This window comes from Musca autumnalis, unplaced genomic scaffold, assembly GCF_047663935.1.
Source record: "Musca autumnalis isolate F117 unplaced genomic scaffold, ASM4766393v1 scaffold_1, whole genome shotgun sequence".
Taxonomy (NCBI): domain Eukaryota; kingdom Metazoa; phylum Arthropoda; class Insecta; order Diptera; family Muscidae; genus Musca; species Musca autumnalis.
In genome coordinates, this window is record NW_027411644.1 from 154471791 (window position 1) to 154488937 (window position 17147).

General features: G+C 35.3%; 2 protein-coding genes across 3 annotated transcripts in view; both read left to right on the forward strand.

Annotated features, from left to right (window-relative positions):
- The window catches only part of RYa-R (RYamide receptor), a 688795-nt gene that overhangs the window by 230151 nt on the left and 441497 nt on the right, over nucleotides 1–17147 (forward strand). The window lies entirely within an intron of this gene.
- On the forward strand, nucleotides 665–1782 carry LOC141390903 (phospholipase A1 VesT1.02-like). Its single transcript, XM_073963837.1, has 2 exons — nucleotides 665–710; nucleotides 777–1782. The coding sequence occupies exons 1-2, from the start codon at nucleotides 668–670 to the stop codon at nucleotides 1739–1741; spliced, it is 1008 nt and encodes a 335-aa protein (XP_073819938.1). The 5' UTR covers nucleotides 665–667; the 3' UTR covers nucleotides 1742–1782.

The following is a 17147-nucleotide window of genomic DNA, read 5'->3' on the forward strand; positions in this document are numbered from 1 at the left end:
TTACTGAAAGTTTCTCTCATCAAACATGATTTGAAGTTGAAGTTTTTAGTGCTTAATAAACTAAAAAAAAACTTATTTGTTGATTTATGCCAAACTCCTGGAAAATAAGCTGTAATTCGTTGAGTTTTAGAGATATCAACATGAAAATTTGAAACAAGATAATGTAGAAGTCGTAGAAAAAATAGAAATTGCTAACTCAAATAATGTATTTATGAATTATGCCACTATTTAAGTAAATGAGGAATACGTATATAAAATATGTTAATATATTTAACATTCTTAAAAACCATATAAAAACAAACCGAATTTTCTAGCATAAAAATTTAATGAACAATAGAATCGATTTAATTTCAATTGATTTTAATTTATAGCATATAACAAGACAAGCCGAAATATTTTTAATATTCATTCATACACTTGAGATTTAATCGATAATGAAACACTTCGAAGAACAATAGAATGCCTGTTATTGCTTACGCATTTCACCTTTCATCATTCGATTCGGAGGAGATAAACGAGCAAAGGAGATAAAATGAATATGGACAAAATTAAAAACGATATGATAAGATCAAATGATAGGAGCTCCGCTATTATTCTGCTGGTCATCGCAATGGAGGGAATTCCATATAAGATGGCGTACTATTGCCAATATCAAACTATAGTTGAAATGAAGTTGACAATTGCATTGCTATTCACTTTCGTTGCTTTGGGTAGGTTACTGAAATTTTCATTTCATAGTTAATTGAAGTTAATTCTAATTCTTTCTTTTTGCGCAGCTGTCGGTGGAGCTAGCATCGATTTTTCCACCGCCAAGGGTTGGTTGGTACCTCAAATCGATGGTGGCTTCAGATGGGTGACTCGCGAGCAATATGACATTGAAGCGGCTTCCATTGAACCACGTGCTGTCCAAGTGAAATTCTACTTGTACACAAACTCGAATCCTACCTCTCCTAAGCAAATTACTGTGAACGATGCAACTGCCCTGGCCGCTTCCAATTTCAACAAGAACAATCCCACTCGCTTTGTCATTCACGGTTGGAATAACAACTATCAATCCGATGTCAATGTAGAAGTGCGTTCAGCTTTGTTGGCCAGTGGTTCCTACAATGTTTTCTGTGTCGACTGGAGTTCTAGCGCCCAGACCATTAACTATAACAGTGCCCGTAATGATGTGCCAAATGTTGGCCAATTGGTTGCCAATTTTATTGACTTCCTTTATGACAAGGGTGGTATGCCCTTCTCCAGTTTGGGTCTCATTGGCCACAGTTTGGGTGCTCATGTTTCAGGCTATGCTGGTAAGCTTGTCAAGAAGGGTAAGGTCAACACCATTGTTGGTTTGGATCCTGCTTTGCCACTCTTCAGCTATTCCGACTGCAGTACCCGTTTGTGCACCACTGACGCCAGCTACGTTGAATCGATCCAAACTAACGGTGGTACCTTGGGTTTCTTGGAACCAATTGGCAAAGGCGCTTTCTATCCAAATGGTGGCAAATCTCAACCAGGTTGTGGTGTAGATTTGACCGGTTCTTGCGCCCATAGCCGTTCTTACATTTATTATGCCGAAGCTTTGCGTAAGAACGATTTCCCAACCATGAAATGTGGTACTTATACTGCTGCTGTTGGCAACCAATGCGGTTCCACTTATAGTACTGTTCGTATGGGCGCTTCATCTAATTACGGTGTAAGCGGTTATTTCTATGTTCCCGTCAATAGTGCTTCTCCCTATGGTAAGGGCGCATAAATTGATAACAAAATAAATGAAATTATCTTTTGAGAGAAAAATTTGTTTGCATGTTTTTTATTTTATGCTGGGATGGTTGCTCAAGATTGAACATAATTTATACTACTTCGTGTGCCACCCCCCACAAAAATTCATTTTTTTCGCTGAAATTGTGCGCCAATAACTTCTGAAGGGTTACTCCCTTTTGTGAAACTTTGAATATCGCAATATGTCTTCTAGGTTTATATCAGGATGGAGTATATTCTGTATTGGTCAACTTTTTCAGGAACCTTCCAAACAAAATTTGTCTTGAAAGTACAGATTTATGACATGTTTTGGATTTTTCTGACATTTTTGAATCAAATTTTACTCGCTGGCCGAAAGACTGTTACGAATGTAACTGGTACGTTTAAGTAAATTTAGATGAATTTTTTAAATTTTATTTAAGCATTTAGTTTACTTGTATCAGTTTTGCAACAACAACTACTGTATGGAGTTTACTGCAATCATGAATAGTCTTAATTTACACCAGATACGAACTTCTTTGCAATGACAGTATAGTGAGGGCGCCCACTGAGTTGTTTTTTCATTTGCTTCTCTCTCTCTCACTTACAGTGTAAGTGAATGAAAACAAACAATAAACATCATATGGTTGTTGTTTTCTTCACTCCTACATACACATACTGAAACATTGATGAAAATTCTTGGGCGACGCTAATTTACACTTTTTATTTAGCTAATTGTTTTTGTACTCTCTCTTTCACTCTCTTATATACATATTTTGACTATTTAGTTATGCTTCTACATAGTGGCGTCATTCATTGTAACCCTCTTACTCCCTCGTATTTGTTACCACTGCCCCATTGATGCTTTTTTACATTAATTGGTCTGTTTGTATACGAGTATGTGTGTTTCTGGATCTAGTTTGAACATTGAAGAACCATCCGGATGAGGAATGGCAGAACAGTCTATGTATACGCATGCGGTTATAAATACGGGAGCGTAGCGGGTGGACGATTGAGTTGTAATTCAGACTGCAACTTAAAACCGTGATTTTAACCTTTGTAAAGAGTAATCTAAATAGAGTAAAGCTATGTGCTTACTAGAGATAAGTTTTGTACATAGTAGAGAAATAAAGTCCTGCGTGGATAACGTCGATAAAGCATTGTCTTTCTAACTTACATCATGTCCCATGAAGGTCTAATTATATCGGACAACACCTTCTAGTACCTCCTTCACAAAAGTTCAAAATGTTCCCTTTAGTCCATGCTTTTTGAAAAAAGCTCAAAAAATTACAATAGTCACCAACTAAAATTGTTGTTTTGCATTATAACTATCGAAGGTAATGATTCCCAAAATTAGATACACTTCTAAGATGGATTATGTCGGTCCATTCCTTCAGGCACTATCTCCAGAATAATTCAACGTTTTGCACTTTTATCCAATTTTAGGGATGGTAGAACAGCACGACACTCCAGGTCATACCATGGGTTGCTTGGGGGAGGTCTCTGGCCTCCAAGTATAGATTTTGCGTCTGTCTGCATGGAGTGGTACTGATAACTACCATGTTTCTTGCCGCTGCGAAGTATATTTGGCTCATTCCATTGCCCAGTGTTTCATTGTGGAGACTGAATTTCCCGACTATTGGGCCAAAGATATTCTTCTTTCCCATTTAGTCATTAAATTCGCCAAGAATAATTTTAATGTGATGGGCATTACAATGGTCATATGATTCTTCAAAGCGTTCTTATCTTCGGTGGGAGCATGAGGGCTATTAAAGCTTGAAAAATTTAGCCTTCATCCGAATTGTAGCAAGTCTTTCATTCACTGGGGTGAAGATGGATACCAGATGTCTTAACCTCCGACCACACACAAATCCGCAACCAAACTCATGATTTACGTCATGAAAGCTATAATACAGTACGTCACATTTAGGTGTTGTTGTGACGCTTTTCCCAATCCATTATATTTTCTGTATGGCAGTAACGTCGGCTTTGTAATTTTTAAGTACATCTGCCAATGCATAAACAGCAAATTCTCTATAAAGAATGCGTACATTCTAGGTTCAGATTTGCAGATCATGGCCATTAAAAAGTTTGCCGGGTTCTTCAACTTTGTTTTTATAGCCTCAGCATTTAAGCTAACGAGAGTATATACACCTTGATACGACCAAAAAATGTGCCTAATCGAAATAACGGTTTTAGACCCCATGTCCGTCCGTCTGTCTGGCTGGCTTCGGATACCTCCAATACAAAAGTTCAAAATTTTCTGTAAAATGGTGTTAACGATAACTATTGAAGGGAACAATATATAGATGGACTATATCGGTGCACTCCTTCGGGTGCTTCTCACACAAAATACTGAAAATGTGAAGTTTATAAACTTTTCTCGGATCATTTTGAAAATTTTTTCAACTGGTTGTCCTTGCAGACCCCTTTGCAGCGGAACAATTGTTTTCGGGCGCAAGTGCATTCTTCCCGAGATAATAACCTAAAAGCCCCATGAAACCCGGACAGCACCAACTAAAATGTAAAATCCGCAAGATAACTCTTGAAGGGAGTTTCTGATTGGTTCAATCTTTTCACAGCGTACTACTTCATCCTTTCATGTATCAGGTCGGAATATGGAATATCGGTCCCGTCCTTAGGGTACCTCCCACTCAAAATTTGGGAAAAGTGCGGTTTGAGGAATCTCCTCGGATCTATTTGAAATTTTTTGCATAAGGTTATTTTCACTGTCCCTATTACAGGAGTAAGTTCATACATCCTTAGTTAATGGCGCAATAGCTCCAAAAAACCCTGCATGTACGTGTTAAAATGGATAAGATAACTCTCAACATTTAAAAAAATTTCTTCCAAACTTAGTTTAACGCAATATAATATTTCGAGTTCTCTCTGAGTCAGAAGTTTGTTTAGAATTGTTGGTATATGTCAATGATTTGGTATAGCACCATATTACCATACCTACAGATTCCACGTATTTTGAAGCAAACTCGTGATACCAAATATATTTTAATACGGCATAATTTTTGTGTTTGCTTCTGAGGGTATATCTTTGTAAGCACAGCTGACTGATGCTTTCTTACTTGTTTCATAGCAAACCAAGCCAAGTTTTTAAAGTTTTTATGGGTGAACGCGCGGCACATGTTAGCTGACTACCTTTAACGGGTGTTAAATGCAGCTCCCCAGGTGACACCACGGGGAGGTCCGTGTCCACTTAATTCTGTGTGGACTGTTTGATTTGGTCTGCCAGAGAAATTTGGTCTGCCGAATACTTCTTTTGCCACCTCGAAAATTTTATTTATGCTTAAAACTAGGGATTTATTCTTATCACATGTAGATTTATGAAGAGATCGAATGCTTTTACATAATATGTTAATTTATTACACTTTGAAAAAAGTGAATAATTGCGTGTTAAAAATAATGTTACCATGGATAAAATATTTTATGTCTTAATGTTGTAATTATAAAGCTGTTAAGAAGTTCTAAATTCTAAAACATTCGATTCACAAATATTTTTTTCCAATCACGTTTATTCAAATTCACTAGATAATGATTTATCCTTCGAATATATTTGTGGTATGTGTACCTTTAGATTGCTTTCTGTCTAAATGTTTTGTGTTAAAAATCAGTATTCCGCACCTTTTTCTGCTTGAATGATTTAGTTTGTCATTTAAAAGCCATTAAATTTGCAAATGCCTTCCTTCAAACCCAATCTTAACGTAAAATACAAAAACATAGGTTTATATATTTAATGTTTCCTTTGAACGTGACATTAACCATTTGCTCACCATCATATCGCTCATTTACTCAAAGAGTGGCATAACTCAAAAAACCAACGTTCGAGAACAACGCGTTTTAAGTTGACAATTGGAATTTGTCTTCCCAACTTAAAAGATTATTACAAAAAAAAAAAAAAAAACTTCATGGACCATATTTTACAAACAGTTAGCCAGATTTCAGCGCTAAATTTCGTACAAGATAAAACATGGTTTGAAGTGTTTTAGTGTTTCATAAACTCAAAAAAAAAACTTTGTTGAATTATGCCAAACTCGTAGTAAATAAGTTGTAACTCGTTGAGTTTAGGAGGTATTAACATGAAAATTTGACACAAGATAAAATAGAAGTCGTAGAAGAAATTGCTAACTCAGAAAGCGCATTTTGAGTTATGCTACTCTTTGAGTAAATGAGCAATGTGTCCAATTGCTATTGATGCGTGTATTTTACAGTTACTAAGAGATATTAACAAAAGTGTTACAAGTTTTGGTTGTGGCCTTCTAGGAAATTTATCCTTACTGGAAAAATATGTTGTTGGCATCAAGATAGCCATAAGTTGTTTTAAACCCAAAAATGCCTACACAATTCATCTATAAAGAATTTAGCTAGACAGTTGGCAGCATAACATGTAGTAATAATAAACTTTTTGGACAGACGTAGGCTTCGTGCCATCAATTTAGACCTAACATAATTTAATGCAACTCTATCACTTAGAATTTTTTTGGCCTAAAACCCTTTTGGTTTGTCTTTCCTTAAAACATATTTCGTTTATCCGTCATTTTAAAGGTGCAGCTGCGGTAGTTATTTGTTAGCCCTCTAAACCCTTGTCATTTTTCCCTCCTTGTTGAAGGTAGAGTAAGGAAGATGATATAAAGCAAGTTCGAGCAAATTGCGAGATTTTTCCGTCATTTTGATATGTTTTAACTGGGAAATAATGTACCTTAAAAACGTTCATCTCGGATACTCAATTCATAAAGGATTGTGTCACTTCAGTTGTTGTAGCTGTATAGGTTTGATGTGGTTGATCTAAGTTTACGCAAATTATTACGAAGACCAATCGCTTGATCCGTTCTAGAGTTATTGTGCGATCCAGCCAGCGAGACTGACGGACATGGCTAAATCGACTCAAAATTTTCTGAAACGGATTTCGTCCAAACATACTCGTACTCGGGGTCTAAAACCATTATTTCTATGAGCCCAAAGGCGGATGGTATAAGAAGCGTTGAGTTCAACAGCAAAATTGGAAGTAGTGCAATGTATATTAGTTCTTTCACGCAATGTTTTGATGCAGTTCAAACGGAGTCTTGAATAAGGCACATCATTCCCTACATTTTAACCGCATGCGGACGCTATCGAAGGAATGACAACCTTTTCTCAAATTCAAATTGCGTCCGCATGCAGTAGGAGGGAGTTGCTAAGATACCAACAGTTTGTAGATACCAACACACAAGCAGAGACATCATTCTTGGAAATACCAAAAAAAGAGTGCATCAATCTCTAAAATTTTGATATAAAATAAAAAATACAACCTAAAAATGGGAAAATTTGTACGGTAACTCACGAGAAGAAAATTTCCTAATGGAGTGCGGTTGGAGTACATGTCGAAATCTCAACTGGTGATGAGAAGACAATATATGAATCCCTCTAGTAGATGGAGCAAGAACATTTCAGCTTGGATTAAATGGAGAGCGGAGGAATTTTCATGATATCGCTCATTTACTCAAAGAGAGACATAACTCAAAAAATGAGTTTTCTGAGTTAGCAATTTCTATATTTTTACGACTTCTACTTTATCTTGTGTCAAATTTTCATGCTGATATCTATAAAACTCGGCGAGTTACAGCTGATTTACTACGAGTTTAGCATAATTCAACACAACACAAGTTTTTGGAGCATATGAAGCAATAAAACACTTCAAATCATGCTTGATCTTGCACAGAAATTTAAGACTGATATCTGGCTAGCTGTTTGCAAAATATGGTCACGTAGCTATTTTGTTTTTTGTGTAATAATCTTTTTAAGTTGGAAAGTCAAATTTCAATCGCCAACTTAAAACGCATTTTTCTCGAAGCTAGATTTTTTGAAATGTGTTACTCTTTGAGTAAATGAGCGATATGTGTTAATGTAATAAAGTTCTTTACATTCTTGCTTTACACAAACATTACAGTTATTATACCCTATACCACAATGTGGAAAAGGGTATTATAAGTTTGTTTTGGTAAAAATTCATGTAAAACCGCGAAATATTCGTCGGAGACCCCCAAATTGGTATACCAATCTTCATATCTCGACGAGATAAAGCGATTTTGAGATGTGTGTCCGTCCGTCCGTCTGTCCATTATAAATTTGTATGGAGGTTGGGTTCAGATCAGAATATATCCGTATTCTTATTGGTGATGATCGTGAAATATTTAGCGGGTGAAATGGACCAAAAACATAATATTTATCCAATTTTCTAGCGGCTCTGTAGGTCTCAATAATAGTCCGATCAACGCGTAATTTGAAATAAGGTAAAAGTATATCACAAAGGAGGAGCTTGCAATTTGAGATGGCGATCGGATAATATTTAGAGGGTTAAATTGACCAAAACTTTTGTGTGAAAATTGTGAACATTTTTAATATACAGCTTATATGTTAATTCCTGGAAGTGACATTCCGGACAAGTGAGATATACTTGAAAGCGGAACGCTTGACCTTTCAATTGATGCCAATTATGTTGGTGTGCATGATCAGATAACAGAGTTACAGCCTAATATATTCCGTTATTTGTTTGCAGTGTAATAATAAACTCACTAGAAGTCGCAATTATACATCAATAGTCAACAATTTTGCACCGGGTAAGAGTATAGGTCAAAAAAGATGCCTACAATTTTGAATGATGATCTGATATTCTTTAGCAGGTGAAATGAATGGACCATTACTTTTGTATGAAAAATATAACAATTTTATTTTTGGTCGATATTTTAATTCCTTGAGGACATATACATATATTTCGCAAAGTAGCCTTCATGTGGGAAAAAACTACTGACCTTTCCTCTGATGTAAATTGCAATAAAGTGTTTGCTAGATAACGGGTCTACTGCCTAATATATAATGGGTTCTGTGTAGAGAAGCACATTTTTATCCCATGCTACATATTGTCTCTCCAAAAGTTTATGTAACACCACGAAATATTCGTCCTAGACCCCTTATTTGGTATGCCAAAATTTATATCTCGACGAGATAAAGCGATTTAGCGATGTGTGTCCGTCCATTAAAAATTGTAAACAAGCTTAAGGCCGCAATTATGGATCGATTGTAACGAATTTTTTAAGGAGGTTGGGTTCGGGCCAGAATACAAATGATTAGTTTTTGCTGATGATCGTGAAATGTTCAGGGAATTAAATGGACCAAAAACAAAATTTTAACCAATTTTGTAGCGGCTATGTAGGTCAAAATAATAACCCGCAAAATTTTAAACAAAGTTTGAGTTTATGATGAAGAAGAAGCGTACAAACCAACGTGAAGACCAGACCAGACCGGGTTAAACGGACTTTTGTGAAATTGGTAAAAATTTCAATAACGTAGAGGTTAAACAACGGAATTAGTAGTACTACATAAGTGGGTTTCATTACATTTTAGTTTGTGTGAACTAAATTTTCCTTTCCTGCTACAAAAATGTCTTCGTCATGCTAGATAACTTTTTGGTTTTGGTCATAAGTATTATACATTACATCTCTGATATTTGATAATTAAATTTTCAGAATCATTGAAAAGAAGTTCCGTGGAGAGCGATTGTCCAGGGATAGTGGTATAGGGTATCCCATGGTCGGCTCCGTCCGACTAAAGACTTCTCTAACTTGTTTTATTTATTCTGAGACATTTTGCTTTTAAATTCAATACAAAGCACTGCATCAAAACACGTACAAATTGGACTGCATCATATTCTACTCTAAAGGTTTAGTTAAAATGCAATGCCAAAGGTTTATTTAAAATGCAGTGCTAATGAAGTGCGTCTTTCGGTGGTCACACTCTTGTAAAAAGGCAAACTTTTTCCTGGGTCGGACTGGCTGAATGTTTTATTCCCTCCACCATACAGCAATTTCGGTTAGATGGTGTGGCAAAAACATAGAAATACCAAAAATCGGAAGCTTCCGTTCTACGTGGGCTACATGAAAACGTGTACCCACATTTTAGTAATTTCGGTACCCGTTAGTCATTATGTTAGTTTTTTTAAACAAAACATCGAATATTTGGTGGTGTTCGTGTGCATGGCCTAGTTCGTGTGGAAGTTCGTGTGTTCGAATCCAGCAAATAGCGAAATAAAATAAAAATATGAAGTGTGTTGAAATAGAAAATAAATTCCACATAAACTGATCTATAAATAAACAAATATTAGCTTATAGCTTATTTTTTAACTTCCAGTGACCATAGAATAACTAGTTATTCTAGTGGTCATAGAATAACTAGTAATTCAGTGCGACATTCCCTTGTTAAAATAGTGGGTTAGTAGGGTGTTTTGTAAGTAGTTTCGGCTGCCAAATCCCTTACAAAACCCATTATTTTGGGAGGATTTTTTTGCTGGGTAGGATAATGAAATGCCGTTTTATTTCTAAGAAGAAGTTTTGTAGCCCCAACGAAGACCAATACAAAATTGTATCTATTTTAATAGAATAATGGGATTTTATGCATTTTTAAATTTTTAGAAGAATGGTACCGATCTGTGGAGGCTCTACCAAACCAAATTCAGCCCTTTCAGTTTGGATAATTTGACTGAAAGATAATTTGACGTTCAAAATTCCCCGAATGGAGAGATGCGGTTCTATGGTGTTTAGTCCGGGGCGATTTGAACACCACCACGGGCGCCTGGATTTCCTGATTATTGGGATTGTACTGAGCAAAAAAGTCCACTAGACCATATGTCTACGGTGAAAATCGAGCCCCCGGATTTTGACTTGAAGTTTTTTTCAAGGTTTTTTGGATATTTTGGAATATATGTAACAGCCAACCACTGAGATTTTCGATCTAACACGAAGACAAAAATTGTAGCCAAGACAATAATTAAGAACTCTCTAGTACATCGCAAAAGCATTGGAACGCTCCTTCAGGCAGTTATGACACCGAGAAAGTGCATATTTTTCGGAAAATATCGATAAATTACACTCTACTACAAAATTTGACTCAAAGTCAGTGGGTGGAAATTTCCTTTTGGAGATGAAAGCCCTTGGTGAGTGTACTAAGAACGCAAAAGGAAATTTTCGGGATAGGTCAAGTTTCTGAGATATGGTTTGGCCAAAATATCCTTGAAAAAAGTTTCAAGTCAAAATCCGGGGGCTCGATTTTCACCCTAGACATATGGTCTAGTGGACTTTTTTGCTCAGTACAATCCCAAGAATCAGAAACTCCAGGCGCCCACTATCACTTTTTTCCTTCCATACAAATCGCCCCGGCCTAATGGTGCTATATAAAAACATGAATATACACCGCCAATTCTTTGCAGGATTGTTTAATACCGCCAAATTCAGGACATTTCGGGTGAATAATGTTGCTAAAATCTTCACGAGGACTAAATCCAAAATTCCAGTCATTTCGGTAGGATAACCTTCAAAATAACGAAAATTGGGGTAAAATGGCCCATTTTCAGTGTAAAGAGTAATAGAATTTTTGTATACAATTTGAAAGCACCATCTTTAATATTGCGAGCTATAGCTTGATTTTCGCAGTCAGACGGACGGCCATCGTTATATCGACTTAGAATTTTATGATAATCGAAAACACATACTTTAAAGGGTATCCGACGAATATTTTCTTTATAGATAGAAGGTTCTTCAAAGGATTCTTCTGTAAATAGAAGCCTCTGCGAAGGGATCTTCTGTACATAGAAGCCCCTTCACAGATACAAACCAGTTCGAAGTGTTCTTCTTTAGACAGAAGCTCCGTCAAAAGGCTCCTCTGGAGATAAAATCCCCTTTCAAAGGAATTCTATACATAGAAACCTCTTCGAAGTTAACTTCTTTAGATAGGAACAGTGTAGGGACTCTTCTATACATAGAAACCCTTTGAATATTTCTTCTGTAGATAGAGGCCCTCAAATGACTCGTCTATTGATAAAGGACTCTTGCATACATGGGAGCCCCTTCAAAGGGCTCTTCCATAGCTAGAAGCCCTTGCGATGGGTTCTGTCATAGACAGAAGAAGGGCTTTCCTGTAAAAATATGCCTCTTCAAAGGACACGTCTATAGATATAAGAAGCTCCTTCAAAGTGGCCTTCTGTAGATAGAAGTCCCTTCAAAATATTATTCTGTAGATAAAAGCCTTTCTTAATTGGATCTGCTATAAATATAAATAGAAGCCTTCCCGAAAGAGATCTACTATAGAGAGAAGGCCCATTAAAGGATACTAAATCGGGTATAAACCTTTTAATGCCTCCTTGATAGGTAGAAGCCCCTTCAATGCATAGAAGCCCCTTCAAAAGGCACTTTTATAGACAGAAGCCCCTCAATGTGCTTTACTAAGGATAGAAGACCAATTCAAAGGGCAAATCAATGGATAGAAGCCTTTAAGGGAATTTTCTATAGATAAATCCCCTTCAAAGAACTCTTCTATATATAAATCCCTTTAAAGAAATATTTTATAGATGAACCCATCCTATGTTGAAGGGTATATACACCTTTTTCAGATGTAATTCGAATCATTTTAGTTGTAATTCGAGAATTCCATTTGTAATTCGTAACATTTTATTTGTAATTCGAAAATTCCATTTGTAATTCGAAACATTTTAATTGTAATTCGAATTATTCTATTTGTTATTCGAATTATTCCATTTGTAATTCGAATGATTCCATTTGTAATTCGAATTATTCCATTTGAAATTCGAATTATTCCATTTGTAATTCGAATTATTCCATTTGAAATTCGAATTATTCTATTTGTAATTCGAATTATTCTATTATTAATTCGTATTATTTTGTTTGTAATTCGAATTGTTTTATTTGTAATTCGAATCATTCCATTTAAAATTCGAATTATTCCATTTGTAATTCGAATTATTCTATTTGTAATATCAATTGGAATAATTCGAATTACAAATGGAGTAATTCGAATTACAAATAAAACATTTCGAATTACAAATAAAATAATTCAAATTACAAATAGAATAATTCGAGTTCCAAATGGAATAATTCGAATAACAAATGGAATAATTCGAATTTCGAATGGAATAATTCGAATTACAAATGGAATAATTCGAATTACAAATAGAATAATTCGAATTACAAATGGAATAATTCGAATTACAAATGGAATAATTCGAATTACAAATGGCATTCTCGAATTACAAATAAAATGTTACGAATTACAAATAGAATAATCGAATTACAAATGAAATGTTACGAATTACAACTGGAATGTTTCGAATTACATGTGAAGAAGGTGTAGACTTTAAGCCATTCAGAAGATTATAACATATATGAGGAGAACTAGAAAAGTTTGCGGCCTAGGCAACACGCAGTGTCGCATTGACATTTGACTTTTTTTTGGAAAGTTTGATTGTTTTTAGCCTAAGCGTACTCAGGACAATATGACATATGACCATGTGTTGTGTTATTTACAGTGACTTGAAAAAATCACATTGCAAAAAAATTTAATTTTTTTGTGAACATTTTCGACCGATATTTTTTCACAACTTTTAACGTGGATAATCACGGCAAGAGTGCATCGATCAAATTAAATCTTTGTATGTCGATAAAGGGCCATCCTATAGCACTATGAGAAACTGGTTCAATGACACTCGTCAGGGTCGTCCAAAAATGATCGCTGTGCCAGAAAAAATTAAGCCGTGTGTAAACGGCTTAATATTGCATTGACACTTCGCGCCAAAAATTGGGTTTTTCTCGTCGGTTCCCTGTTGATCGGTGCAAGAAACTTCAAAAAATACGATTGCGGTTCTTCAAAAGACGTTTATAAGATGGATCCAGGTGACGAATCATGGAACTATGAGTATGAAATGTAACTATGCCCGAAAAAATCGCAACAATCGCCAGAAGATGCTGCAAAAGCATTCAAAATCCATGTTTTTGAGGCGTCTCAATCAAGCCACTGTAAACAACCCAACAGATGGTCGTATGTCAAACTGTCCTGAGTACGCTTAGGCTAAAAACAGTCAAACTCTCCAAAAAATGTCAAATGACGCCTGGCGACACTGCGTGTTACCTAGGCCGCAAAGTTTTCTAGTTCCTCTCGTACATATACTGTAGGACCTCACCTTACATGGTCAATATAGTTAAAACATAACTTCAGACAACAACTAGCTTAAGAGCTTCATGCTCCACACATTCAAAATTTAATGTTAGGTTTTTATGTTTAGGTGTACGTAGAGAAAAAGGAAAATCCTTGTCCTCCGATCTCTCATAAAAACTCAGAACTAAAAAAATATCTCTTTAATTTTGTATTTATGCCAATAACTTTAACATTAAAAAATCAAGTTCCGAAAATTCCAATTTATGGCGGATCACGAATATAGTGGCTGCTGTGTGTTTTTTTAAAAGCAGCAAATGGTTTCCCTAAGCTATTTTCATTTACGAAGAACGTGCTCACATCTCAGCAAATAGCATTTCCAAGATAATTGACATGAAAAGATATGACCTCTGGCTGGTGGCTGGTGTGGTCTTGTGCCCAAGCGATATGTCACTCAGATTTGCTTTGTACCAAAAATATTTTACTTTGTGTGGGTAGTTCGATAAGATATAATTTCAACGAAATGCTAGTGTAAAAATTTTAACAAATTTTTTTTTATTTTAGCAAAAAATATCCTATATATTTATACACACTCGTGTACATACAGTACATACATATATGCATATATATGCGTATTTTTGTTGTTGTTTTTATTCTAACTATATCCCTATAGAAACGTGCAAAAATAGTCATCTAATGGAAATTTCCTTAATAATATAATATCTGTATGTATGCGCATTATGATGTTAGCGACAATGGAATATTCTACGCAAACTTGATGCTCGTGCAAAAACATTACTTTGAGTATTCTGTCAAAATTAATATTCTTTAAAAGAATTTGATTTACTCCTGTCTATGGCAAAGAACAATGCAATGACAAGAGTGCGAACTTGATTCAAGCTATCACATCTACGTTGCTGGAATTCACTCCGAATTGAGATATGTATGTATCCTCCCCCTCACCAACTTGTTTATGCTTACATTGGATATGACATGGTGACTTTGTTCTCATCCAAAATGTCAATGAACATTAAAATGTCACAGAAAAAAATCCAATATTTAGATATTACATTTAATGCTGTAATTGAATTTTCCTTAAGGAAGTCTTAAGGATTTTCTTGCGTAGCACATGGGGAACTGTGAAAGACATTTAAATGCGTTGATGATATGGAGTGAGAGAGATAAAAAGTTTTGTCATCAAGAAACGGTATTAGATTGTGTTAATTATTGATTAAAATGGAAGAATTGTAATGTGGTATTCGGACTAATGCAAAGAAAGCTCATCACCCTCTATGAGAGCATTAGAATATGTTTCGATGAATAGGCATTTATTATAAATTTAGATGTGAAGTATTCTTTATATCCATCAAATAAATTTCCTTAGGTCTCAGGATAACAGTTATTATTTGGCACTTCGTCGAAGTCGTGTTGGGTTCCGCACACAAATTAAGACATTTGTTGTTACCAATTAAAAAGGTAATTTCGTGAAAACTGTGTGTCTTATTACACATTTTTACATCCTCTGCCTTTATGCTACTTGTCTCATTGAAATAATGGTTTTAGATCCCTAGTATGTTTGGACGAAATTCGTATGAGAAAATTTGGATGTAATTTAATCTGTCCATAGATGAAAGAAAAGAAAGATGAAAGAAAGAGAGAAGTCCCCCTAGTCCCGTCTGGGATGTTTGTGGGGACAATTATTATTATTATATATTATTAGATGAAAATTTCAATTCACACAGGCTGAGGGTACCCCCATTTCTTAATTCTAAGTAATATAATTGTTTCCAATTCGACGCCTCCAAACAATAGTATGCTAAGTCGACTTAGCATGTTTTCAAGTTCTTTACATTTTTATATTTAACGTCCTTTAACTTAAATTCTGTCAAATTTTGGCAATAATCGGACAATCCGAACAGAAGTTATAAACAAATATTTACTTAGCATAGTACTGAAGGTCAAAGAAATTTCCAAACTTTTAGAGCTTGTCCTGCAAAACTCACTGTTCAGAATTAGCAAACTATTATTTGGAGGTGTCGAACGTCCTTTAACTTAAATTCTGTCAAATTTTGGTAATGATCGGTCAATCCGAACAGAAGTTATAAACAAATATTGACTTAGCATAGTACTGAAGTTCAAAAAAATTTCCACACTTTGGGAGCTTCTCCTGCAAAACTCACTTTTTAGACTTAGCATACTATTATTTGGAGGTGTCGAATTTACTTCTCAGGTCTTAACTACCAAATCTCTTTGGGGTAATTATTCAAAGCATACTTTTAGGCACCAAAACATATTTGACTTAATATACTGGGAACACTTATGGGAATGGAGAAAATGTTTAACTGAACACTATCACCAAATTTGCGATCAGTTTCGATGCAATCAACTTTAGGGAAGCGATACGATTCTTTCATATTCAAACATTTTAAAAGATAGTTGATGACAAAGGAATACTAAAGGACTACCAATTTGGCTTCAGACCGGAACACTTGACATCTCATGCCCCCACGGTTTTATCCTCTTTTGTGATCAAGGGGTTTGATTGCAGATATGGAACTATAGACGTAGAGCTTGAATTCGCCAGGGCCTCCAATTCCGTGTGGCATGACTAGATCTTGTTTAAACTGGTTTCGATGTCTGTCTGTAAAGTGAAAGACCTGTTTGAGCTGGAAATAAAATGCAACAAACCATTCCACAATCCCACATTGCATATTAGACTAGAAAAATAATTGTTAAATAGGCTATGTGTAGAGCTAAATAAAAATGGAGGTTTTCCAAGTTTCAGTTTGAAATTATAAAGGAAAAGTCGACAGTTAAAGCTATGACAGAAGTAATTGAAGCTGCAAAGAACTCCATGAAACAAACGCGATTCTGTGTAATAGTAAGTCTAGACATTAAAAATGCTTTTAAATCTGTCGATTGGAACGTAATAAGGCAAACAATAAAAGATCAATGATTCTCTAGGTATCAAACAATACGAAATAACATCAAGGGTCCCCCAAGGTTCCATTCATTTCTATGGAATCTAAAGTGCGATGGACTTCTAAATATAAGATTACCAAATGGAGAAAAACACTTCTGATAAGAATAATGGCCAATATTAAAGGTCCAATGCAAACAATTAGAACGTTAATAACAACAGTACTGTACTGTACGCTGCTATTGTTATTAGTGAAGTCAGCAAACAGCAAAGAATTAGAACAGCTTCTTGAAAAAGTTCAACGTGTTTCTGCACGGAGCATAATGTACCGTCTCAATCTGTATTCGCTGGACTACCATCAGTAATAAGAATACTCGATGAAAGGATATATATATACGATCATTGCAAAACAAAACCAATACCTGGAGTCCGATAGGAAATTAACGAAATACGCAACATTCGTCCGAGATGATATGATGGAAAATACTGTGCATTAGAGAACCCCTAATCATAATAA

What these genes read in the sequence shown, in the direction of transcription:
- LOC141390903 (XM_073963837.1), top strand. Translation starts at nt 668, where the DNA reads ATGAAGTTGACAATTGCATTGCTATTCACTTTCGTTGCTTTGG. An exon ending in ATTCACTTTCGTTGCTTTGG is followed by an intron (nt 711 to 776) that starts GTAGGTTACTGA and finishes CTTTTTGCGCAG; the next exon opens with CTGTCGGTGGAGCTAGCATC.